The sequence below is a fragment of the Rhinatrema bivittatum genome, chromosome 3 (assembly GCF_901001135.1).
Source record: "Rhinatrema bivittatum chromosome 3, aRhiBiv1.1, whole genome shotgun sequence".
Taxonomy (NCBI): domain Eukaryota; kingdom Metazoa; phylum Chordata; class Amphibia; order Gymnophiona; family Rhinatrematidae; genus Rhinatrema; species Rhinatrema bivittatum.
The window spans coordinates 375,713,110-375,741,010 of NC_042617.1; the positions used below are offsets into that span (position 1 = coordinate 375,713,110).

Here is a 27,901-nt window from a genome sequence, read left to right on the forward strand (position 1 = left end):
GTCCTTTTTCTCCTCTCTCCTTCTTATTGATTTTCCACCCTCCCCGCTTCCTTTCTGTTCCTTTTTTAACCCACTTCTCATAATCCTGAAGCTATCTTCCAGGCATGGCAAAGCCCTTCCTATCTGTTCTCTGGCCCCAGGCAGGCTTAATGCTGCCTCTCTCCTCCTTGGCCCTCACGCTGAATTCTGCCTCTTCCTCTGCAAGTCCTATTTCCTGATTGCAAGACTTTGGTGTATTTTTTGAAAAGCGTTTTTCAAATAGGTCTGAGTCTTATCATCAGGTCAATGTGATATCAAGTAGAATCTAAATACATAATGATGGCAATAATCTCTAGGATCCCGTCCACCTTCATTTTAAAAACATTTTCTCAGAAATAAAGGTCAATACATTTCTTGACTAGCTTTTGGGAACTACACTATACTCCCATCTTTTGCTCGTTTTGTTTTAGTCTGATGAAGAGGGCGTAGGGGTATGGCTCCTGAAAGCTAGTCAAAAAAATGTATTTAGTCCAATTAAAAAAATGCCATGTTATATTCTTTGGTTTATTGATCTTTATTTCCACACATTCAAGTGGACTAACATAGCAACCACAATTATTTACTGAAATAGTGTTCTAATTGAGATTTATATGCCTAATAAATTCTTTGTACAATTTAACTATCATTTTTATTTTATGGAGTAGTAAACTGAATAAAATTTATTTTATTGTTGCAACTTTTTTAAATCAAAGAACAGAATGTATTTTAGAAACTTTACTTACTAATCATCACTTCAGAGATATGACTTAAAATGTGCTGGATTGTCTCATCTTCTGAAATAGATGAGAGGAACAATGTCCCCTTTGACTCCCCTGACCACCAGCTTAGAGAATCACTCATGCTTATTATGGCAAGAGCTGCTCGCTTAACGGCATCTTGAGCTACTTCCACTGAAGGATCAATCACAATATTTGGGATCTTGAAAATGACCATTAATTTAAATCTGTAGAGAAAATATAAGTCAATAAACAAGACTGAGTATAAGATCATCCAGAAATAAGTAAAATAGAAAGCAACTGTGGCACCTCAGCTGAAGATAAACATGATGTTTTTTTGGCCACTGTCCAGTCAAAGTCTTTGCTTAACTACAGAAAAAGACTTGAGTCCCTCAGAATATTCATCCCCATAGCAGGCTCCATTGTGTGGACCAACCGTAGACCTTCATACTAGAACTGTATCATGAGGTGCTCCTGGGTAGACACAAGCTTAGTTCCTGACTGGAATCCCCAGCCCATCATTTCAGATAGGACTTGCAGAATTAGTGAAACAATCTCCACATTAGTCTTAAAGAAGGCAGCAGTAGGCATTGCTATAGTAAAGACAAATACTAGCCAATTTAATTGCCATTAAATGTTATGCCAGAAGGGAGACTACTGGCTTCTGGGGTGGTTGGTCTCTGAATTTCCAAATAGAGGAAATTAATGGGAAGATAAGATCAGAAGCTTCAGGTGAATACTTGTTACCCCATATCTAGATAGATCACAGACCACAGTAGGACTGTTGTTTTGGGCAATGAAGAACTCATTGGGAAATAAGTGAGCTAAGACAGATCCCAAATAGGTCTGACAGTATATGGAATGGTGGACATGAGCAAAACCATGCATTTTACAAAAACAAAGTAAAAATAAAGAACCAATTAAATGATGTGGAACATACAAATTTAAGAGCAAGGCAATGGTAGGCTCTGTGGATAAAATACAGTGTACATAAATGACAGGTCTGCCTTCAAATATTAATAAAAATAAACAAGCATGCTCTATAGTGAACTGTGTTACCCAGTAATAAATTCATTATGCAAAAGAAAGTGATGCATTCCATTCACCTAAGCTAGAAAATAATGAAATTATTATATTATACTGATATTTTAATCTTATTTAGGTTCCTTCTTGTGTTATGCGCGCCGGCCGCAGCAGACCTGCAGCTTGGCCCCCTCACCTCTTTCAAAGTAATCCAGCATCTGGTCCCTTGTCTCTGGCGGCTGTGGGCCACCGGCTCCGTCCTCGGGCCGCCCCAGTGCCTCCGGCTCTGCTGCAGCTCCTGATGCTCCGCGTCGGGCCTCTCCCTGTGTGGCCCACGGAGGGACGCCGTCTCGACCAGCGCCGCACCCCTCCCTAGGCGCGCACGTACAGCTAGTCTTTAAATAGGGCCCGCGGCGGGAACCTGGCCGCAGCCTCGGATGATGACGTCAGCGGAGCTCTGGTATATAAGCCCAGGCTCCGCTCTCTCAAATTACCTTTGCAACAGGTCCCCTCACTAGTCGAGTACTTGTTGCCTCTTCAGTTCCTGGTTCCAGATCTTGATTGCCTTCGTTCCTGTTTCCTTGTTCCTGTTCCTTCGTCTCTCCTTCGGATTGCTGACCTGGTTTGACCTCTGCATTGCCTGACTACTCCATTGCCTCTCTCCAGCCCCGGACCTCTGCATCACTTGATTACGCCGTTGCTTCTCTCCAGCCCTGGACTTCTGCTTTGTCTGACCATCCTTTTGACTCTCTCCTCGTCTAAACCTCAGCCTTGCTTGCCACTGTTTCCAGGTTGCCGCCAGCCCTGATCCCAGATTGCTTAAAGATGCCTCTTCAGCTTTTGTCTTGGATGTGGTTCATTCAGCCTGCTCTTGCTCGAGCGCCCTCTGACAAACTGTGTTCCTATTGGCGCCTGGATCTCTGGGACTCCGCCTCGTCCAGTACAGACTGATACCTACACTAGTTGCTGCCTCTGGGCTGACCTCGATCACTGACGGAGGCCACCTAAGTCCAGCCGGCACTGGCACCCAAAGGCTCAACCCGCGGGGAAAGATGGCTGGTATTGGTGAAGCACCAGCCGGCCTCCGTCCATCAGCTCTCTCTGCCTGCCGATGGTGGGGACCCGTAGGATCCCTTCTACGAGTAGCATCAACCCCACCTCGGCCCCAGGGTCCACCTCCGGCGCAACATCTTGGGCTCAAAATGTGTATATAAAATCTTTATTTCTTTTTAGCTAAATAAAAGAGGATTCCCTGGATCTATCATGGTTTTTAATGAAAAGCTGCATTTTCTCCAGCCAAATAATGTGCTGTAGGAAGCTTGAATCCATCCTTATGTTTGCACATGAGACATTTCATTGTCAATCTTTTCTTTTTCCTTTCTCTTATAGGACTCTATTTCCATTTTTTACCTCCACTCCCTAACCAGGGCCTGTCCCAGCTCCGCTTCCTTCTACCTTCTATATAGATATAGCTGAAGATGTTTCTTATGGCTTCAACATTCTAACTCAAAAGGACTTCACAAATAAAATCTGAAAGGTTCATTACATATATCAACAATTTAATGGATCTGCAACAATAAAAAGCCTTCCATTACATTAAAAAGCCTTCTATTACTACAGCAGGGTTTTTTTTTATCAGTATATGATAATGGAACAAAGTCAACATGGCTTTACCCAAGGCAAGTCTTGCCTCACAAATCTGCTTCACTTTTTTGAAGGAGTTAATAAACATGTGGATAAAGGTGAACCGGTAGATGTAGTGTACTTGGATTTTCAGAAGGCGTTTGACAAAGTTCCTCATGAGAGGCTTCTAGGAAAAGTAAAAAGTCATGGTATAGGTGGCGATGTCCTTTCGTGAATTACAAACTGGCTAAAAGACAGGAAACAGAGAGTAGGATTAAATGGACAATTTTCTCAGTGGAAGGGAGTGGGCAGTGGAGTGCCTCAGGGATCTGTATTGGGATCCTTACTTTTCAATATATTTATAAATGATCTGGAAAGAAATATGAAGAGTGAGGTAATCAAATTTGTGGATGATACAAAATTGTTCAGAGTAGTTAAATCACAAGCAGATTGTGATAAATTGCAGGAAGACCTCGTGAGACTGGAAAATTGGGCATCAAAATGGCAGATGAAAAATAACCCATGCCATATTTACACAATGTTAGGTTCCATATTAGGTGCTACTACCCAAGAAAGAGATCTAGGCGTCATAGTGGATAACACATTGAAATCGTTGGTTCAGTGTGCTGCAGCAGTCAAAAAAGCAAACAGAATGTTGGGAATTATTAGAAAGGGAATGGTGAATAAAACAGAAAATGTCATAATGCCTCTGTATCGCTCCATGGTGAGACCGCACCTTGAATACTGTGTACAATTCTGGTCGCCGCATCTCAAAAAAGATATAATTGCGATGGAGAAGGTACAGAGAAGGGCGACCAAAATGATAAGGGGAATGGAACAGCTCCCCTATGAGGAAAGACTAAAGAGGTTAGGACTTTTCAGCTTTGAGAAGAGACGGCTGAGGGGGGATATGATAGAGGTGTTTAAAATCATGAGAGGTGTAGAACGGGTAGATGTGAATCGGTTATTTACACTTTCGGATAATAGAAAGACTAGGGGGCACTCCATGAAGTTTGCATGTGGCACATTTAAAACTAATCGGAGAAAGTTCTTTTTCACTCAACGCACAATTAAACTTTGGAATTTTTTGCCAGAGGATGTGGTTAGTGCAGTTAGTATAGCTGTGTTTAAAAAAGGATTGGATAAGTTTTTGGAGGAGAAGTCCATTACCTGCTATTAATTAAGTTGACTTAGATAATAACCACCGCTATTACTAGCAACGGTAACATGGAATAGACTTAGTTTTTGGGTACTTGCCAGATTCTTATGGCCTGGATTGGCCACTGTTGGAAACAGGATGCTGGGTTTGATGGACCCTTGGTCTGACCTAGTATGGCATGTTCTTATGTTCTTATGGTTCTTAGTAATCATAGGTATCAAGTCTTGACTGTAGTAATCATTACTCAAACTAGAAATAAGTTAGCAAAATGTGTACATGACTTTTTTATTGGCACTAGCACACCTATAATTTCAATAAACTGACACTATGAAATTTGATAATAAGTTCTTCAGTGGTATCCATTTTTCTGCATTCTATCTTCTCAAATTATTCTTACCGCTGCTGCTGCTATAATTATTATTATTATAACTATTATATTGCATATTTAGATATCAGTAGTTTACCTTAAGACATGGGATCTCCGTGAATTTCCCATGATCATTTCTGGCAGAGAAGATACAAATGGAGAAGTTTTGCTTGCCCCTTTAAGGGTGTCGGTGCCAATCGCTTGAGTGGATGTATCTGAACTACTTATCTTTGTTTTGCCAAATGGAGTCATTGTGTCCCTTGTAATGGCATCCATGTCACACCCTGCCACTTGTGCCAACAGAAGTAAAGCACGGCAGATGCTCATATAAACAGCCTGGTAGATCTGTTTACAAAAGTGCTCTGGAAAAGGAGAAAAAAGAAAAATGAACAAAATTTGCATCATTGTAAAAGTAAGGTCAACAGTTGAAGAGAGTGTCCATTTTGGATTTCCTGCAAAGCCATCTCTTTCTATTAAATTTAAGGTGCAATGACATTCTGTTGAAAAATATAAAACAAGAGATAAATAGTTGAAGACACAATTCTAACCTTTCCTCCTCCTGCTGATTTAGTGTTTTTAAAATGTTCATGGAAATTCAGCACCAATGGCTTTTTAAGGCCGTACTTGAAATAATTCCAGTTTTGTGCTCAATTAATTTTCTGCCCGGTTTCTATTAAAAAAAAAATGCTGCTAGTGTTTCTACCATCTGAAGGGTAGCGAGTAGTTCTTCCCCAACCTAGCCTAATGCTTACTGGTTGCTTCAGCCTGAGTCTCCAGCAGCCATGAACCAGAGTGACCTTCAAAACTACTTTTCTTTGCCAGCAACGCCATTCCTTTCCTAAGGAAGGCAGGTACCTCAGCTCTTCTAATCCAAGATATTATATGCTATATATAGGGACTTGAAAACACTATTTTAATTACAGTACAGTTTTACATACCAACTTTTCACAGAAATGTGTCCCTAAACACTTTACAGCCACAGTGGGACATCTGATAAAATGATACAATAAGTCAAGGAAGAGGGAGGAAAGCATGAGAAGTGAAACTGAAGGGTTGGCCTCAGTGCCTGAATACCTTACTAGGCAAAGATATCAAGCAGGCTAATGGAGAACATAAGAACATGAGAAATTGCCATGCTGGGTCAGACCAAGGGTCCATCAAGCCCAGCATCCTGTTTTCAACAGAGGCCAAAACCAGGCCACAAGAACCTGGCAATTACCCAAACACCAAGAAGATCCCATGCTACTGATGCAATTAATAGCAGTGGTTATTTCCTAAGTAAACTTGATTAATAGCAGTTAATGGACTTCTCCTCCAATAACTTATCCAATCCTTTTTTAAACCCAGCTACACTAACTGCACTAACCACATCCTCTGGCAACCAATTCCAAAGCTTAATTGTGCGTTGAGTGAAAAATGATTTTCTCCAATTAGTCTTAAATTTGCTACTTGCTAACTTCATGGAATGCCCCCTAGTCCTTCTATTATACGAAAATGAGAATCAGTGAGAGGAGAATCAGTGAGAGGAGAGAAAAGACGAGCTCCTGGATAAGATCTGAGTGTAACGAAAGAATCAGTTTCCCAAAGGAAGAGAGAAGAGGGCTGGTTCCAATTTTAGGGGGTATCAGAGGAAGAAGGAGCTTTTCTATCAACCATGACAAGGTTGGGAACTGAACAGTGAAGCAACAAGAGTTTGAGAGACCGAATGAACAGGTGAATGGGAGTGATAAGTGATGTTGTTTGAGATATATGGCAGGCATGAGCAATCTCATGGGAGAGTCTAAAGTCCAGTGCAACAATATTTTTAATGGAACCTAAAAAAAGATACAAAGCCAACAACAGCATAAAGCTAGGAGCAATGTGATTAAATCATTAGTACACACAAACAGAGCCAAGAATTTCCAACAACCCTAGTAGTGAGTACAAACAAAGGAAATCCACAACAATATCAAATAAATGTATACGCCTTGCTATAAATGAACGCATCGGCAAGACTGACAGCGTGCCCTCTTACAAACGGGCCGCCCAGACAGCTCCATCATTTGCGAAAAACTATTTTATAATATTTTAGTGTTGCATTAAAATGTTAATATTGTGATTCAAGTCTCACCAGACGAGAAGTCCTATGTGAAGAAAAACTGCACATTGATGGGAATGTTTGAAGACTGGTTGTTTTAAGTGATCACAGGGCTCCTGAGGAAGCGGCATGCAAAACAACAGCCGCTGTGGAGCCGAGGTCACTATGAATTGAATCACAATTATAACATTTTAATGCAACACTAAAAAATTATAAAATAGTCTTTCGCAAATGATGGAGCTGTCCGGGCGGCCCGTTTATAAGAGGGCACGCTGCCAGGCTTGCTGATGCGTTCACTTATCGTTATTCGCAAGACGATATGCATTTATTCGATATTTGTTGTGGATTTCCTTTGCTGGTGTTCACTATTAAATCATTACATCATTAGTGCAAGAAAGCGCTGCAGCAGGGCCCCTCACTTTTGCAAATCTGCAAAATCTGGGGACGCGATCATGGAGTTGCGGGAAATGTCCCAAACTCCCATCTTCCCTTGGCTCCACTGCTCGCTTGATGCTTCCTTCAGCTTCACGGCCGCTGCCTCCTGCTCTGCTGCGGCGCTGCTCCGATTACCCAGCTCAGCAAGCAATGACACAGTTCTCCATTTCCTGAGTGAAGTGTGAGGCGCCCTTTCTAAGTCAGAGCCCCGGTAAACAGTGAAAACTCTGGGTTATTGCTGGCACAATGCCGCTCACGTGGGAACTGCAGAGCCGAGCAGTGCAGGGCCGACCAGAGTGGGAGAGCCACGGGGTGGGCAAAGAAGGGAAGTAAATGACAGATGGGAGGGGGCAGTGTACTGAGAAAAGGAGAGTGGAAAGAGGAATGAAGAGAGGGAAGGAGAAAATGGATGAAAGCAGGAACTAGGAGTAAAGAATGGGAGGGACTAAGGTATAACGTGATGGAGTACTTGTTTGAGTCTTATATTTGCTGCTTTGACACTGCAAATGCTGAAAGGGACTGTAAAAACAAAAAGGGTTGAAGACTTCGACTGAAGCTTCTGCATGTGTTCAAATGCAAGACAATGGACCAGCAACTTGCTAAAGATTGATAAGAACCGATTAGAACCTAAAACCGCTGGCAATATGAGGACTTCAGCAGAAGAAAACGCAGACACCTGGCCTCAGCAAAAATATACAGATGGACATTTGTGCTAATTTCTACCAAGTAGCCATATGGCCAGTATCATATAGCATGGCTAGTCATATGGGACATTGATTACGAAGTCCCTTCTATGGGGATTTGTACATACTGGATCCATTCAACAAATGTTTAGCTGCATCCCTAAGGCATCCAAGAAGAAAATAAAAAGCAATGTCACAGCTTCATTGTGGGAGACAAAGAGAAGACTGAGGAAAGGTATTTCTGCACATTGACTCTGTCTCCCCACTTACGTTTCTGACATATGTCAGTGTCAATGCAGAAATAAAAGACAGGAATTTAGAATTGCTCCACCTTACCTCTGTTTTACCCTTATAGATCCCAAAACAACATTAAGAACGAAGCTACTTATACAGTACGCATCGTGAAAACTGTAATTAACATTAATAATAATTGTTAATGTTTAACAAAATATTATCTGACATCCAACACAATGAGAATGTTTCTGTATTTTCATAATCAGAATAAATCTACATCTGTATATACGCAGTTAGAAGAAGTGGCTTCCTTTACTGTTACATTACCCGCTACAATGTGACCCTGCTGAAAACTCTCTCGCCCTTATTAGATCAAAGGTCATTTTTAGCAGGGTCGGTGTCAGGCCCACGCTCCCTCCCCTCCTCCTCTCCCCCAGATTTGCACCTGACTGGTGAAATTTTGCTCAAATTATCCTGCTCCCAGGACGACAGGCAAATGGATGCATTAATTACGGCTGCAGTGTTTTAGTCCCTGGTTGGAAAATGCTACCATGAGGCACATTTGTGATGGAGGAGATAGGCTGTAAAGAGACAACAGGAAAAAAAAAAAAAGGAAAAAGAATAAAAACATAAAAGAAAGGAATAACATGAAATTAAGAAGGGAAGAAATAAAAACAACATAGGACATTAACAAGATGTATACAGCAAAGATTTTACTGTATGCTTAAAATGAAAAAAATTGTATTGTAAAACGAACAAGAGAACATTTGACTTTGTACATAATGAGGGTAGTTTTGAAAGGCATTTCTGCTGGTAAAACGGTGCTCTACCCACATAAAAGGCCCGTTAGAAAGCCGTCTGCCCGATATGCGGGTGACCTTATGTGCCTGTAAGTTTACCCAGACTGGGGGTGGAGCTGGGGAGAGGTTTGGATGTCACGCGCATACTTTTGGATTTTCAAAAATATGCACGTAACTTTTCCCGAAAAATTCCCACACACAAGTTAGCAGGTGTGACTGTGTAAGGGTAGTCTTGGTAGGATAATTTTCTAAGGTGAACTTACATGTGCAAGTTCACCTTGAAAACTGGCACAACATATCCACTTATGCTGACTGCTATAAAATTACTCCCTGGGAGGGAGTATACCGACCGCTCCTCCTTAAGGATTAGCCCTGTAAGGGATTCTGGGTGAAAGGAGGCTCCCCATGCCAGACTATAAGGAGTCAGGGCCCAGAAGAGTTAAAGAGGCCCCAGCAAGCAGACAGGAACCCACACTATGAGAGGACCAGCTATGTTTAATGTCTCTGCGCTACCTGAGCTTTAAGGTGAGCTGCATCATTTTGCCTGTTTGCTTTGTTTTTCACTTTCACTGCACAAAAGGAAACAGCCAGTCTCTACCTCCTTATTCCTCCTGACAGTTTCCCAAGCTACTATCATTCACATTGCCACACCCCCTTTAGGTAATTTAAATTTATGCAAATATGTTGCAGAAATTTTTAATTTTTGTCACAAAATCTATGCCTGATCTGCCACAGGAAACTGGGAGCCTTGATACGGAAGCATTTTGGACATACTTAAATCTAGAACTGGGACATACAACTCTGGTCCTTGAGGGCGCCTATCTGGTCAGATTTTCAGGATGTCCCTAACGAATATGCATGAGATAGATTTGCAATGCATACTCCCTCACTTTTATGTAAATCTATTTAGTGCATATTTGTTATGAGTTATCTTATAAACCCAACTGCTTAGGGGCCCTCGAGGACTGGAGTTGTCCATCTCTAGTCTAGAAAGTTGGGACTCCAGGAGGCCATTAGGCAAAGGGTTCAAGATGAGAGGACATGAAGGTGCAGAGGGTATTGCAGTAGATGACTAGTCAAGGATACGGCGGATGTGCACAATAGGTCTGGAGGTGATAGCATAGCTTTGCAGATATGCAAGATGTAAGTAGTAAAAAGATAGTTAAAAAAACAGAACAGGACCCCATGAAAGCAATGATTTGCCATCACAACTTACCTAAAACTGTATCGGTTATTTCCTCAGAGTAGTCACTAATTGAGTGAACTGAAGATGAAAGTGTCCCTTGCTGCCTGCTTCTTAATGTCTGATGCAGCTGGGGGTAGGAACGTGTAATAGCAGCCTTCACATGAGCAGCATTCTGGCCAGTTCCATGCACACCAATCTTAAAAAGAAGGGGGCATAATTCTTTTAGAGCCCTGCCACAGTTTTGAATCTGTACATAAGGGTCTTGAAGCCACGTCTTACCTTAGCATTCTTTATCGTTGAAATCACATTAGAAATTGCATCCTTAACAATAGTTGCCATGACTTGTAATTCAGATTTCCGATTCATCACGGAGGACATTATCAACTCTACTAACTCTGCAGGACTCTGGATAAAAAGGTGAAAGACAGCATTCAGCCACAAATATAGATGATATTAGCTCACTATCAAAATCTGTTGAACAGACAAAAAAATAAGAAATTCAAAGGAACAGTATTTGCAACTTACTTCAAATGTTTCATTATTTTTTTCTAAAAAGAATAAATAATCCGAATTGTATAAGTATAATAAATGTTTTGTGCATAGCAAGCTGCTAGACTTCTCTCAAGAAACCATATTCACAGAGGCTAAATTTTTATTTAAAAAGAAAAAAAAAAAGAACTTTTCTTACAACTAATCAGCTTCAAGATCCAACATACATTATCTGATAGTGGACATCCACTGGGACTTGCAGCTAAAGGTGCAATTTTAAAAAATAATACATGTTTAACTCGTGTTTTACAAAATTGTAGATAAGGTAAGGACAATATGAGATGATATAAAATCATAGATCCAAAGTCCCAGTGATTAAATAAAACTTTATGAAAAATTCTTTAAGAGGGTCATTTTCAATCATAAAACACAGGTTTATGTGAAGAAATTGCTTGTTCTAAAATTGTACAGGCGTTGTGCACAAATAAGTATGAGCATAACCCGATATCGCACATACTTTTATGCTCACTTAAAGTAGGAGTATGGCAGGGGCTGGAGTTGGGGCAGAGTTGGGATTTGCACATAAGTTTGCTAAAAATAAGTATAGGGTGAATTTTCAAAGTGCTGCAGGAGGCACCTGCACCTCATCTTCTTGCAATCTTCTCATTGGAGTCTGGATAACTTCACTTCCACTTATGTTTCAACCACCAATTAATCTCCGCTTGTTGTTACTCATGGCATTTCCAAGTTTTGACCGCCTTCCATGCTTTAGTTCTGCCTCACTACCTTCGAGCATTGCGCAGATGCTCGATTCAGCCATTGTGCCTCATCATCTGAGCAAAGGTCTTGCTGGCATTTCTCTTGGATGCTCCCTGGTTTCTACTACCCTGCTGAAGGGTAGTAGGCGTGAAGGCGTAATTGAGAGACCATCTATCCATAGTTCTGCAATGTCATCACACTTCATCTCGCTCCAAGGACCAGCGCCATCTCTCTGTGATTGTGCTTCAACACATCTTCTTGCCACGCTCAAGTAGGAAGCTGTTGGTGATGATTTGGAAAAGGTATTGTTGGTTTCTGTCTGGTCTCAGAAGAACCTTGAGCTTACTTCATCAGCTTACTGAAGACACCTGTCCATCCATGTCTCTTCTAGCTTACTGCCTCTGGCATGGTTCTCAAGCACTTCAGAGAATGCCTGGTTACTTACTCTTCTATAGGCTGTATTTAGACGGTCCTCCCTTACCAAGGCTCTGACCTGCTAAATGGCACCTGGCAAATTCTATCGTCTGTCAAGAGAACTCAAGGGTCAGTATCATCTTTAAAACCAAGATGATCTTGAGTCTTTGTCTCTCCTAAGGGTTCGGCCTCCAAGGCAAGCTACAAGAAGGCCTGTGCCCCTTCCAGTTCTTGTGTTACTTCTAACATTTCATCATCATGGGATTACCTCTAGCAACAGTGTGTTTACCAGCGTCTATGCCAGAATACAGTTCAAATACCAGCAAGAGGACTTCCATGTTCAGTCTGTTGCCAGAAAGTAAAATCCACTCTGTGACTACCTGGAGATAGCCTCCTTACTCAATCTAGGACTATTGGAATAACGCAAGCAAGGAGTTTCACATTTGCCACCTTGCCATTGAAATATCTGTCTTGCTCTTGAACTACTTTCCAGTACCAAATGATATGTGCATCTCCCCATGCTCAACCAGGGCTTGGATAACCATTGGAATGTTTTCAGTTTTCAAGAAATATCAAGTTCACCGGTACTCTCCAGTTCGCTGCCTAGACTCCTTGTCTAGATCCTCAGCTGCAGGAGAATCTTTGGACTTCAGCCTTCCCTGGAATCCTTTAATTCAGCTTTAATTCTGTGGTTTAATTTCTTATTCCTTCAACAATCACTTCAGCCTTGGAAAATACAAGAAATGATTCTCCGTCAACCAATCTCCCTACCATTTCCAAGACAGTATATGGACGATACTCTTCCTACGACCTTGATTGTCTTTATTCAAGTAAGAACCCAAGATGCAGTCCAGCTGCCCTGCAACCTAGTAAGATGTATAATCCGCGCCTTCAGTGATGTTCTGTATATGTCCTCTTCTGAACCTTTGACTATCTCCGTTCCATGTCTTCAGCCTTGTATACTTCATCACTTCAGTCCCTCCAAGGAATTCCAACTTCAGTTCTTAGATCCTCGATCTCCCCCTGATGGTAGGGATGGTATAACTTTGACCCTTACAAGCTACAGAAAGGAAGCTTGAGGAGGGGGTCTTTGAGGATGGGGTGCTGTTACAATGCTGCTCACGGACCCCAGCCGCAAGCAGCCTCTTACCTCATGCGGCCCAAGTGCCACCAACCGTTCCTCTCCTGCGTGGCAGGAGCGCCACCAAGCTCTCTTCCTTGCGGCTCAGAGGCCACTGTCATTGCCGCTGCCTGTGGCCCAAGTGCCTCCACCATTGCTGCCATTTCCCATGTGGCAGGAGCGCCACTGCTGCTCCTCCCTTGCGACCTGGAGGCCGCCAACGTCGCTGCCTCCGTGCGACAGGAGTGCTGCTGCTGTTTTCTGTTGGCAGCAGGTGGAGCTGCTGCCGACCAGCTCTTCTTGTGCAGCAGGGAACCACCAACATTCCAGCCTCTGCCTCTGTTCTTTGTGACAGAAAACTGCCACTGCTGTTCCCGGCCCTGACTTCTTCCTAGGCATGCGGCCACGCTTCTTCTCTGTATTTAAAGGGCCTGGGGCAGGAAAAGCCCCGTGGCCCTGCTTGATGATGTCATCCCAGCTTCTTATATTCAGCCCTATAAAAAGGCTCCTCACCAGTCCCTCGTTGCCTTTGCAAGGAGCTACCTGCTCCTGGATGCTCTGTTCCTGTGTCTTCATCCAGGAGGCTCCGAGGTCCATTGTCTCCCCTTCAAGGTCCGTTCTTCCTTTTTGGGAGCTCCTAGTCTCTCGTCGGATCCTGTGTCCTTGTCTGTCTCTTGCCTTGATATTCCTGTCTTCAGATGTCCCAGTCTTTGCCGGTTCCTCTCTTCGGATGTTCCTGTCCTTGGATGTTCCAGTTCTTCGGTTCCTGTCTCCAGTTGTTCCAGTACTTCAGTCCTTGTTTCCAGTTGTCTCTAATCCTCTAGTTCCTGGCTCCGGCCAGGCTCCAGCCTAGTCCCGCCCGCTGGATTCTGCCTCCAGATGACCATCCTATGAGTAAATCTGTATCTGATCCGGTGTCCTGTTCCCAGTCATTGGAGCGTTAATCTTTAAGTGCTGCCCAGATTCCTCTTTCATCCTGAGCTTCAATACTGCACTTGTCCTGCTCTCCATGTGATCCGCGACCAGCCTCTTCAGGTTGTGTAGGGCATGCAGTGGGACAGGGTGGTCCGCGACCAGTCCAGGGGGGGGGCTGTGTAGGGCGCCCTGAGGGGTAGTGCCTACCTAAGTCTCCATGTGCCTTGTCTCGTCCAAGTCTCTATGTTCCAGAGTCATTGCCTGTCCTTGACCTCTGTCCGTCCTGTCGCACCTGCTGTTCCCAGGCAGCGAGTCTGAAAGGGCTATTGAGTGGCCGGAGGGCTACCCCAGAGACCAGCATAGCATTGCTGGGCCTCTTCTGGTGCGTTCAGGTTCGGCAGAGATCAGGACCCAGAGTCTTCAGCCTGTCCGCCTATGCTCGGATACATCTCACCTGCCTCGGCGCTTCTCCAGAGTCCTTCTCTGAGGCTGTGGTGTGGCCCAAGGCACACTCTCTCTCCCAAATCAGGACCGCTCCCTAGCACTCCCCAACAGAAAAGGTTCAAAGTTTGTGATTCATTTAAACCTTTCAGGTATCTGAAGGTCTGTATCATATCTCCCCTACACCTCCTCTCTTCCAGGGTGTACATATTCAGAACCTTCAGCCTCTCCTCATAAGTCTTTTGTTACAGACCCACACCATTTTGGTCACCCTTGTTTGGAATGCTTCCATCCTGTTTCTATCCTTTTTGAGACATGGGCTCCAGTACTGAACACAGTACTCCATTGAGACAAGGGTATCACCACCTTCTTTTTCTTACTGGTTATTCCTCTCTCTCTGCATCCCAGTATTCTTCTAGCTTTAGCTATCGCCTTGTATCATTGCTTTGTCACCTTCAGATCACCGGACACTATCATCCCAAGGTCCCTCTCCCAGTCCATGCACATTAATCTTTCACCCCCATCACACACAGTTCTTTTGAATTACCGCACCCCAGATACATGACTCTGCATTTCTTGGCATTGATTCCCAGCTGCCAAATCCTCGATCAATCTTCAAGCTTTCTTAAATTCCTTTTCATTCTCTCTACTCCTTCAGTCATGTCCACTCTGTTGCAGATCTTACTATAATTTGCAAATAGACAAGCTATACCTTCTATCCCTTCTGCAATGTCTTCTTTGAACAGAACTGGCCCCAGAACTGATCCCTGTGACACTCCAATTAACCCCATTCTTTCTTCAGAGTAGGTTCCATTTAACATTACACGCTGTCTCCAGTCAGTCAATCAGTTTACAATCCACACCACTACCTTGGTGCCCACTCCCAAGTTTCTCATTTTGTTCATGAGTCTCCTATGCGGGACTGTATCATAAGCTTTGCTGAAATCTAAGTAAATCACATCAAGTGTTCTTCCTCAATTAAATTTTCTAGTCACCCAATCAAAAAAAATTCAAGCAGATTTGTCTGACAGGATCTTTCCCTGGTGAATTTATGCTGCCTTGGGTTGAATAACCCACCAAATTGTAGATAGTTCACCATCCTTTCCTTTAGCAGACATTTTGTTCATTTTCCCACCTCCAAGTTGAGGCTAACTGACCTGTAGCTTCTAGCCTTCTCTCTGCTCCCACTCTTGTGAAATGGGACCACTACAGCTCTTCTCCAATCTCGTGGCACTATTCCCATTTCCAGGGATCTATTGAACAGTGGACACTCAACCCAATTTCTGAGCTCCCTCAGTACCCTGGGATGTACCTCATCCAGCCCCATGGCTTTGTCTACTTTCAGTTTTCCTAGCATTTGTCATACAATCTTTTCTGTAAACTGAGTTTTGTCTTCTCCACCCCATCTACGTTCTTGTCAACCAGCAATGGTCCTTCTTCAGGGTTTTCTTTAGTGAACACCAAACTGAAGTAATTGTTTAATATTGCCGACATTTCTTCATCTCTCCCCACATACTGCTCTTTGTCATCTTTCAATTTTACTATACCACTTCGGGCCTTCCTCCTTTCTCTGATATATCTGAAAAATGTTTTGTCACCTCGCTTTACTTCTTTGGAAATCCTTTATTTTATTTGACTTTTTGCTTTCCTGATTTCTCTCCCTCAGTTTCACCAGGTATTCTTCCCTGTGTTCCTCTTTTGAGATCCTTTATACTACTTGAATGCTGTTCTTTTTTACTTTATTTTTTCAGCCACCTCCTTTGAGACCCAGATCGGTTTCTTATTCCTCTTACTTTTGTTTAATTTTCTAACATATAGATTTATTGCCTTTGTAATAGCTCCTTTTAATTTGGCCCACTGTTGTTCCACCTCCCACATTTTCTACCAGTCTTCTAGTTCTTCCTCCAGGTGTGACCCCCATATTTTTGAAATTCCAAACTTGGGTCTTCGTGTGAATTCTCTTTATCCTAGTTGCAATATCAAACCATACTGTTTGATGATCACTTGTGCTCAGGTGGGCATCCACCCAGACATTAGAGACATTATACCCATTAGTGAGCACGAGTTTGAGTATCACACCCTTCCTCTTGTGTTCTATTACAATTTGTTTGAGCAGAGCCACTTGAAGGGCATCCACTATCCCTCTACTTCTTGTAAATTCCGGAGAAGGGATTCTCCAGTCTATGGCCAGCAGATTAGAATCTCCAATGAGAAACACTTCTCCCTTCTTTCCCACCTTTTGGATGTCTTCGACCAGATCTCTGTCCAGTTCTTCTCTTTGAGTTGGAGGCCTGAAGACCACAACAGTAAAAATGGATGCATGATGTTCTTTTTTTAGGATGGTCCATAATGCTTCTTCTCTTCCCCATGAACCTTGCAGTTCAGTTGCTTGGATATTGTTTTTGACATAACACAATATCCAAACAATCTGATGAGGAAAGTGCTAAGGCATGCCTACAGGACTTTGTTACGAGGAAAAGAAGTCCCTGGTACTCTTCCTGCTGATATCACTGCACTGGGCCTCATACTCAGTAAACCAAACATTGTAAAACTGAATATGGTTGTAAAATCAAATCATTGTAAGTCAAAACACCTTAAGTTGAGGACTTGCTGTATACATATTTGTTTAAAACCACTAATAAAATTACATAAATTCACAAAACTATGAAAAGCAATAACACACTAAAACAAAATCCAACAAGATATAGAAATAACCCCAAAATATTGTCACAATAGATCCTATCAAATTAAAACCCGTCAAACTAATATACCGATATATTACAACTGACAATCACAATGATATATTACCGATATATTACAACTGACAATCACAATGGACTCTCATAACTTTCTCCAAAAATACTACATCCACTATGTAATTAATCTGAACACTATGTAATTAATTAATTTATTGTAATTGACTAAATCGTTCCAGCTACTCTTCTTCTTCTCCAAGTTCTAATTTTCCCTTGTTTATTGTAACTTCTTCGCTACATATCAACACCAGTTTTCGTTCAATGTTTATCACTCCCCTGTTTTCTGTAAACCGGCATGATATGATTTTATCATGAATGCCGGTATAAAAAAGCTTTAAATAAATAAATAAATATTAAAAACATATATTTACTGTTAGATATCAAATGCTAGCCTAAAAAGTTATGCATTTGTCTCAAACCAGATGGCTTGTCTTCTGGGAGGTATCGGGTTAAGCTAGTTTAATCTTCTTGTATGCTAGATCACAATAGATGTCATGGGGTAACAAGTTTTCTAATTCATGGTCCATGATTTATGGAGTCCCTCAAGGCTCCATTCTCTCCCCACTCTTTTATATATAGATAGATAGATAGATAGATAGATATATCATCTGACTGAGCTTCTGATGGCAAAGAACCCCATAACATAGGAACCACACAACAAAAAACTTGTCCCCATGACCTCACATGTCTCAGTTTAGAGGGTGAAGGTACTGTCAAGAAAGCTACCAGGGATAATTTCAAATGGATATATTGCAAAAAACAATTCTGTAAGCAAGACAGGCACTAGCCATTGGAAGAATAATTTTCAAAAGGACTTCTGTTTATAGGGATGTGAATCGTTTTTGAACGATTAAAATTATCATCAGATAATTTTAAAATCGTCCAAAATCATTAGAGTGCACGATACAATACAAATGCCCACGATTTATCGTCAGGGGCATTTGTATTGTATCGTTAAACAGGGGGCGGGAAAACCGGCACACCAAAAAAACCCTAACACCCACCCCGAACCTTTAAAACAAACCTCCACCCTCCCGAATCCCCCCAAAATGTTTTAAATGACCTGGGGTCCCGGCGCGATGATCCCGGCGCGATGTCCCGCTCTCTGGCCACGACTGCTGTGAAGAGAAATGGCGCCGGTGGCCCTTTGCCCTTATCATGTGACAGGGCAAAGGTAGCGCCGGCGCCATTTTGATTCCTAGCTCCCGACGTCACGCGTCCAGGAGATCGCTCCCGGACCCCCGCTAGACCCCCAGGGACTTTTGGCCAGCTTGGGGGGGCCTCCTGACCCCGTATGGCCGTCGCCATTTTGCAATACGGCTCGAGTGCAAGAGGTCGTTCCCGGACCCCCGCTGGACTTTTGGTAAGTCTTGTGGGGGTCAGGAGGCCCCCCCAAGCTGGCCAAAAGTCCCTGGGGGTCCAGCGGGTGTCTGGGAGCGATCTCCTGGACGCGTGACGTCGGGAGCTAGGAATCAAAATGGCGCCGGCGCTACCTTTGCCCTGTCACATGATAAGGGCAAAGGGCCACCGGCGCCATTTCTCTTCACAGCAGTCGTGGCCAGAGAGCGGGACATCGTGCCTGGATCATCGCGCCGGGACCCCAGGTCATTTAAAACATTTTGGGGGGTTCGGGAGGGAGGGGGTTTGTTTTAAAGGTTCGGGGTGGGTGTTAGGGTTTTTTTTTGTTGTGGCCAGAGAGTGGGACATCGCGCCAAGATCGCGCCGGGACCCTCCCACTGGACCCCAGGTCATTTAAAACATTTTGGGGGGGTTCGGGAGGGTGGGGGTTTGTTTTAAAGGTTCGGGGTGGGTGTTAGGGTTTTTTTGGTGTGCCGGTTTTCCCGCCCTCCCCCGATTTACGATTTTTAACGATTTCAAAACAAAACACGACGATCCGATTTCCCTCCCCCCCAGCCAAAATCGATCGTTAAGACGATCGATCACATGATTCACACCTCTAGTATTTTATGCATAGAAATAGCTTTTTACCAAATTGCCTGCCCTATATGTGGGTAATTTTATGTACCTATACCATATTTGCATGCAAGTTTATCGAGGTTAAGCAGAGGCATTCCTGGGCAGAGCTGGGAGGGATTTAGACTTCTATGTATACTTATAAATTTTTTAAAGTATGCAGGTAAAATTTCACAAAATTTGCATGGATGATTTAGCAGGTGTAAGTTGTGTGGATACATTTGGTGGCATCATTTTCAAAGCAGACTTATGCACTTAAGACTTCTTTGAAAATCAATGTAACTTATGTACTTATTTGCCGATTCTTGTTAGAAAACAGCCACCTTCCCTGGCATCGGATGCTCACCGCGTAACAGAAAGCTGCCATTGGGCACTCTGACATGCACATAACCAGGACCCAGTGGAAGGACACATAGGCATGTGAGTGCATTTGTGCACACGATTCTGTGTACCTTGGTGGGAGAGTTGGGTAGTCACCCCGATGATGATGTCACATGCCCCAGACTATATAGCCTGCCTGGACCTGGACTCCTTGCCTTGACAACAGGTTCCTTTGGTCTGCGTCCTGGTCCCTGCCTTGTTCGTTCTGTGCTAGGTTCTGGATGCTGCTTGTCTCAGCCTCAGATCATTCTGGATTCTGCATGATTGCTGCCTGTCTCGATCTCGGATTGTTCCGCCTGCTTTCTGCTTGTCTCATCCTCGGACTGTTCTGGATTCTGCCTGCTTGCTGTCTGACTTGACCCTGGACTGTGTTGAATCTCACCTGCCTGCCACCTGCTCTGACCTTGGATCTTATGTTGCTTTCCACCTGTTCTATTCAGTGCTTGTAACTGGACTCTCTCTGCCCATGGTCAAGCTAGACACCCGGGTCTTCCCATGTGGCACTTTGGCTACTTTACCACATAGGGGTTCCATACCACCTACAGTCAGTCTGAAAGGGTTTACGGACCCCAGCAAGTGCTGCCCTCCTTACAATTTGCCAAAGCTATGGAGGGAGGAATAACCTAGTGGTTAGAGCAGCAGGCTTTGAATAAAGGACACCAGGGTTCAAATCGCACTGTCGTTGTGACCTTGGGTAAGTCATTTTACCCAAGGTATAAACCTTAGGTATAAACTTAGATTGTGAGTCCTCTGGGGACAGAGAAATAACTATAGTACCTAAATGTAATCTGCTTTGAAGTGCCAAAAAGCAGAATATAAAATCAAATCAATAAATAAATAAGAGCTGACCACACTACATGTCATTTCTGGTATGTCATAATGAATTCAGCAGCAACAGAATGAATTGGACCAGATCACGCGGTGGTCTGGATCGATGCTCTTTCTCCATTGTCAGCATCAGCCATAGCTCCTCCACCATCGGCCCCAGTGCCCCCCACTCCTATGCTTCCTCGACTACCTCCTCTGCCGACACATGGGAATATCAAGGGTTCATCAATCAGTGTCATCCTGCAGGCAGCTCTCTTCCTTGCCAACAAAGCCTGAGTAACCTTCGTATTATCTCTCCTAGGAGGAGCCGCTCTCAACTGGGCTTCCTGCTTTGGGAACAGGAGGATCCAATTTTAGGAAACCTAGATCAATTCCTCCATGTCTTTTGTCTTATTTTTGATGAACCAGGATGACATTTTTGGCTGCATCTAACCTTTTGCAGATTCGCCAGGGTTCCTGAACCGTGGGGAAGTACACAGTTCAGTTTCGAACATTAGCCTCAGAACTACTGTGGCATGATGATAGTCTAGTAGCTATTTTTCAGCAAGGCCTATCAGAGACCATCAAAGATGAGCTATCAGGATGAGAAATACCAGACTCCCAGGAAGAGCTCATTTGCTTGGCCATTCGGCTAGACCTCCGCTTCCATGAGCATGCCACTTCTGTCGCCTGTTCCATCTGGCACTGCAATTTCAGTGACCCGTGGTTCCCTCTGGAATGCATGCACAACCTAATCCCATCAAGGAACCGATGCAGGTGGATCACCTTAGACTCAAACCACAGGAATGTCAGCGACGGAGAAGTTTGAATCTGTATCTGTATTACGCTGGTACCAGTCATTACACCATCTTGTGCCCTATTAAGCTGGGAAAACTCCTGGGCCTACGAATGGTAGGAGAGGCCACCCTAGGTCAACGAAGTACTTTTTCACAAGTCCTGTTGCCAGTAAGTTTGTCTGTGAACAACTCCATAATACATTTGCAGGCCTTCCTGGACTCTGGAGTGGCCGGCAGCTTTATAGATGAATCAGTGGTGCACCAGCACAGCATTCCCATGGAACCGCTGAAAACTCCTCTGGTGTCCTCCATCTCTGGTGAACCCCTACCTGGGCACATTTCCAAAACCATGACCCCGCTTCATATGCGCACTGATCATCATCATCATCAGGAAACCATTCATCTGTACGTTCTACTGAAGGCTGTGAATGCAGTAGTCCTCGGCCTGTCCTGGCTGTCTCAACATCAGCCCCAAATTGACTGGGGATCCTTAGAACACTCCAAGTGGTGTCCCATCTGCCAGGAACCATGCATAACCATATTCTTGACCTCTTCTCTTGAACCTTGTCACTCTACTCCTATCTTGCCTGGGTTGCCTACCTCTTATCGAGACTTCATAGATATCTTCAGTAAAAAAACAAGCTGAAGTCTTACCCCCACATTGGGTGTACGATTGTCATATCGACTTGATACCTGGGAAGATGCCCCCAGGGGCAGGGTTTATCACCTGTCTTTTCCAGAGACCGAGGTGATGACACACTATATTCAAGACAACCTGGAAAGGGGCTTTATCTGCCCTTCCTCCTCTCCGCCAGGGGCTGGGTTCTTCTTTGTGGGGAAGAAAGATGGCTCCCTGCAGCCCTGTATTGATTATCGTGGCCTGAATGCAATCACTAAGAATAATATTTACTCATTTCCCCTCATTACAGAATTATTTGATCAGTTGAAAGGGGCCCATATCTTTAAAAAGCTAGACCTGTGTGGCGCATACAATTTTAATCAGATCTGGGAAGCAGATGAATGGAAGAACACATTTAACACCAGGTCATCCATTATGTATATTTAGTCATACCATTTGGGTTATGTAATACCTTCGCAGTCTTCCAAGTCATAGTCAACAAGGTATTCTGAGATCTTCTCCAGTCTCATGTTGTGATATACCTGTATGACATCGTGATATTTTCTCAGACACTTAACTAACATCGAGTACACATTCAACAAGTTTTGCAGTGGCTGAGGGAGCACCAACTCTATGCTAAATTAGAGAAATGCTCCTTCAAGCAAACAGAACTGCCATTTCTCGGGTACATTGTCTCTCAGACTGGTTTACGCATGGACCTAGCAAAATTAACAGCAGTATTGGAATTCTCCTAACCCACAGAGATCCTTAGGCTTTGCAAATTAATATCAACAATTTGTGTATGGCTTTTCCTCATTGATGGCTCCTCTCACAGCTCTGACCAGGAAAAGGGCAAACCCTCACGTCTGGAATGAAGAAGCTGAACTGGCTTTCCAGTGTCTCAAACAGGAATTCACTCTGGACCGCTGTCTACACCACCCAGATTCCACCAAACCATTTGTAATCAGGGTCGATGCCTCCACCATTGTAGTGGGGGCTGTTCTCCTGCAAAGTAATCAACAAGGGGTATTGGTAACCTGGGCATACCTTTTGAAGAAATTCTCTACCGCTAAGAGAAATTATACTACTGGGGATTGAGACTTACTTGCTTATCAAGAAAGCCCTGTATTGTGCTGGTACTGGTCATTACCCCATCTTGTGCCCTATTAAGCCGGGAAAACTCCCGGGCCTATGAATAGTAGGAGAGGCCACCCTAGGTCGACGAAGTACCTCTCCACAAGTCCTGTTGCCAGGAAGTTGTTGGTGGGGGTCCAGCACTGAATCATGATATATATACAGATCTTTAAAACTTAGAGTATTTGTATCAAGCTCAATGTCTGAACCCTAGGCAGGCTCGGTGGTCTCTCTTCTTTAACCGTTTCAACTTTGAGCTGCAATATTGCCCAGGTGTAAAGAATCAATGGGCCGATGTGTCATCTTGCTCCTTTGACTCCAAGAGCCCATCTGCTACACCTAGCCATATAATTGATCCAGCCAAGACTGTACTGGTGACGGCTGTCACAATACCTTTAAGAAAAACTGTAGTCCCTCGCCAACTGTAGTCCCTCATCCAAGACACAATATCTCGTAAACATTGATTTATGGTATTTTTGATGCTTCATAATCTGGGCTAAATGACATTAAAAAACTGGACATCATCTGCATAAAAATATATTGTATTTCTTGATGATCATTCCTAGCAATATATATATATAAAGAGAGAGAGAGAGAGATAAAAAAAGAGTAGACAGAAAATGGAGCCTTGAAGGACTCCACAAATCATGACCCGTGAATTAGAAAACTTATCACCCTCATGCCTTCTGTTGTGATCTAGCATACAAAAAGGATCAAAACTAGTTTAACATGATATCTCCCAGAACTAAAGTCATCATTTGGTCCAAGAAAACACCGTGATCAACAGGTCTGAAAGCTGGTTGAAGAAGATCGGCACTGAGCCCTTACTACTATCTACGTGCCATCACAAATCATCTGTTTGGTTCAGCAGAACAGTTTCTGTACTATGCCCTGTCTGATGGCCAAAAAACTCTGCTTTTTCTAATAATTCCAACAATGGACCAGTGACCGCTTTCTTGATAATTGTTTCAAGAAACAGCAAGACATTTGTCATAACATGGCCTACATTGGATCAAATTCCCAGCAATGCAGACTAACAGCATGCTACCTATAGTCACAAGAGTTTATCCAGTGTATAAAAATCTATGTCATGCATATTTATTAGCAATAACCTGAAAACCTGACCTGTTGACAGACCTTGAGGGCTGGTAGCGAATACCACTGCTGTATTTGATTCAAAGCTAGGATGATGGCAGCAAGTTGCAGTAATATGGGCTTAAAATACAAACATTTTTTTAAAGCAATTTCTAGGACTTAGCCTGTGGTTGATTTCAGCAATTCCCTCTACAAAGATAGCTTCTAACAGCAGATAACTGCCCATATGCATCAATGGATTTGTCAGTTAATGGCATCTTATATTACAGTATTTTAAAGTATTAACAAGCTCACAGTAGGGTAAGTATTGCTCTTTACAGGCAAAAGTAAGCTGACACCCACATCTTAATAAATCTACATAGCACAACTATACCTTTGGCACAGTAAAAACCTCACTTGCAGGAAAAAGGTCAAGAGAAGCCATCTTCTGAAGAGTTGCTTCAATTATCTGTTCTATGATATCTGAAACTTCTTGCACAAGACTTCTAAGTCTGTATAAGAAAAAAATATACATTATTCACAAACTAAAGCTGAATGAAGATTTCCAAATTGTAAATATTATTTGATGTGAACAGGATATTTTATTTTGCAGTTGAAATCAAAAGGGTAAAAATCATACCACAGGGAAATCAATGTATTCTATGGGGATAGTTTTCAAAATAATTTATGCACTGTGAGGAAGTACCCCTAGTATTCTCCTATTTACCTTTGAGGGACCAGGCTAGATACCTGGTCCACCTTAAGGAGAGTATGCTCTATGGGTAGGATTCCTGCAGGGCAGGTGGGGATCAGAGGGCATAACCAGAGACTGGAGAATAAGAGCTGGGATCCAGGTGGGGATAGGCAGACCAGGTCTGAGGTCTCTGGGATGAAGGCAGCTCCTGTGTGTAACACTGTCTAAACCGTGAGCTGAGATGAAGCAATATACTATAAGTAAGAGAGTATACCATCTGAGCAGGAGACAGTGTATTGGTGTGCATGTGTGAAGTATAATAAAGAGGTACTGTTTTAAGAAGACTGGAGTCAGACTTTATTCTGTCTCCAGGCCTATAGGAATCACCGCTCATTCCCACATATGGTGTCATGCGTTGGATTTTTTCTAAACAGTGCACAGAAAAACAAAAACTTCCAACTAACTGTCTGTGTGAGGTGCAGAGAGTTGTGAAGAGGACCTGTGGATCTAAATGCTGTTCAGAACCCAGAGTGCCTGTGGCTCTTAAACTAAGTACAGATCACAGGGAGTGCAGGAGTGCATGGTGGTTTGTGAAAGGGTGTGGCAGAAGCTGCAGTGAAGAGAAAAGTTTCAGGTAGAGATGAAACAGTGTGTGTGGGCCTGGTTGCAGGGACAGCCAGAAAGTTTTAGGGTTGAACCAGCTAAAGGGAGAAGCCCTGATGGAGACAGACAGGGATTTAACAGTGAGCAAGTTATTGCTGGTCAAGCAAGCTTTTTACTTTTTTGCCTTGAAAAGAAAAGTGAAAGGAACACCAGTGTAGCAGGGCTGTGCTGAACAGGGCATGGCCCTGGGGGAAGCTGCCAGAGTGGCCTATAAGTGCAGTGAATGGAAGAAGGGCAGGGGGAAGAGGGAAGTGAAAACCTGAGGCTGGAGGTACTGGTGCTTGAGAGGCAAGCAGAGGCTGAGATGCCAGAAACACACTCCCAGGTGCCCTGGCTGGGCAGGAAGATGGAAGGCTGCAGATGGTGGCAGAGATAAAGGCGACTGCAACAGAGATTGACCAGCTGCTCAGTTATCTCTGGCAACGCGCCCTAGGAGGAGAGGCTGTGGTTAGCCAAGAACGGATCAGCATTGAGAGGCCAGAGGATAGCACTACATGTGGTCCTGGTGAAGACCGTGTAGGGTGCCCAAACAGAACAGGAAGTCCAGAAATAGCTCCTATGAGAAGCTTAGAGAAGGGGGTTGTGAAGAATCCTGAGAGAGGTGTCACAGAAAGCCCTGAGGAGAGTAACACAGACTGTCCAGGAGGAGGCAGTAGTGAGAAGTTCGAAGTCAGTGCTACAGGCTGTCCAGAGGAAGGCCCTGTATGGTGCCCAAACACTATCAGGAGACAACTGCCATGAGAAGCCCAGAGAGAGCGGGCATGGAAAGGCAAAGGAGAAATGCCATGGAGAGTGAGGCTGTGGAGAAGCCAGCGACCGGCGTGGGTGAGTGGCTAGAGTGTACAGAGGAAGAAACCATGGAGAGCTCAGAGGGAGGCGCTGCAGAGAACCTGGGGGGAAGAGTCCACAGAGAACCCAGAGGGAGGTGCTATGGAGACTCCAGCAATGGAGGATACAGAGGAGCCAGCACTGGTGGTTTTCTAGTTGATCCATATAGCTCCATCGGGGTAGAATTCAAACCGGGAGCCAGCAAAGGACTTAATTAAAGGAGTGGGGATGTGCACTGCGTGTATGGCACATGGGGGTAATGGTCATGATGTGATCAAGGGTAATCCTAAGTGAAGGGGACTGGGAGGTCTTGGACTCTCCTGGAAGGGAGCCAGGAGAGAGTAGGGATACTTGGCCCGACGAGTCCAAGCTGAGGGGAGGGGTATGTGAGGCAGCGCTCCTAGTGTTCCTCTATTTACTTGTGTGGGACCAAGCTAGATGCCTGGTTCACCTTAAATGCCTTAAGGAAAGTATGCTCTGTGGGCGGGATCCTACGGGGCAGGTGGGGCTCAGAGAGCATAACCAGAGACTGGGGACTAAGAGCTGGGATCCAGGTGGGGATAAGCAGACCAGGCCTGAGGTCTCCTGGAGGAAGACAGCTCCTGTGCATAACATTGTGTAAACCTTGAGCTGAGATGAAGCAACATACGGTAAAAATAAGAGAGTACACTGTCTGAGGAGAACACTGTATATTGAAATGCATGTGTGAAGTATAATAAAGAGGAACTGTTTTAAGAAGAGTGGAATCAGACTGCATTCTCTCTCCAGGCCTGTGGGAATCACTGCTCGTTCCCACATGAGTGTAAAAGTAGCATATACAGTATCATAGCAATTTTCAAAAGCCCATTTATGTACTGTAAGGTGAATTTTCAAAAGTTGCGAACATAAAAAAAAAATAACACTTGCATGCACAAAATAGCATATACACGAGTACTGGTATATGCTTTTTTAAAAACTTTGATTCATAACGCTTTAACAAACTATACCAGGGGAGGTATCAGATAGAAGTGCTCACAGTCTCACAGGCTCTTGCCCTATACAGGGCTACAACCCTTCTCATGTATCGGCACTGTTAAATCACGTCATCTACCATTACCCCTTGGTAAGCCTGTTTTATTTGTGTTCTTTATAATAAATCACCAAAAACTTTTCTTAAAAAATTTTTCTTTTTTACCCGTGAAAACTAATCACCATTATATTGTTATGTGATCTCTCTATTCAATAAAATTATTTAGTACTATAACTTAATGAAATTACTTATCTTCGCTTATTGATTCCAGATCAAGATTTTTTAATTTAAGCGTGCAAGAAAATAGGGCATTACAAGAAATCAGAGAGGATCCAACGTTAGTAGTAAAAAGTGCGGACAAAGGAGGAGCGGTGGTTATAATGAATAGAGATCTGTATAGGATGGAGGCACTACGACAATTATCAGACCAACAGTTTTATAAACAGTTAGATGCTAATCCTACACCGCAGTTGAAAGAACATATAGACATCCTTTTGGAGGACGCCTTAGCGCAAGGTTGGATCACTGTAAGAGAGTTTCGTTTCTTAAAGGTTGAACATCCCAGGGTGCCAACCTTTTATCATCTCCCAAAGGTTCATAAGAATTTAGAGAACCCTCCGGGACGTCCTATTATTTCGTCACGAGGTTCATTGCTTGAACCACTTTCTCAATATGTGGATACATT

At 43.5% G+C, this 27,901-nt stretch overlaps 1 protein-coding gene across 1 annotated transcript in view; it reads right to left on the reverse strand.

The window, feature by feature from the left end:
* LOC115088599 (dynein gamma chain, flagellar outer arm-like) overlaps positions 1 to 27,901 on the reverse strand; it is a 535,861-nt gene that overhangs the window by 380,617 nt on the left and 127,343 nt on the right. Inside the window, exons 20-24 of the mRNA XM_029596857.1 lie at positions 24,417 to 24,534; positions 10,622 to 10,747; positions 10,373 to 10,538; positions 5,025 to 5,289; positions 762 to 982 (exon numbers count right to left, since the gene is read on the reverse strand). Coding sequence (XP_029452717.1) covers positions 762 to 982; positions 5,025 to 5,289; positions 10,373 to 10,538; positions 10,622 to 10,747; positions 24,417 to 24,534 — 896 coding nt within the window. The remainder of the gene's footprint in view (positions 1 to 761; positions 983 to 5,024; positions 5,290 to 10,372; positions 10,539 to 10,621; positions 10,748 to 24,416; positions 24,535 to 27,901) is intronic.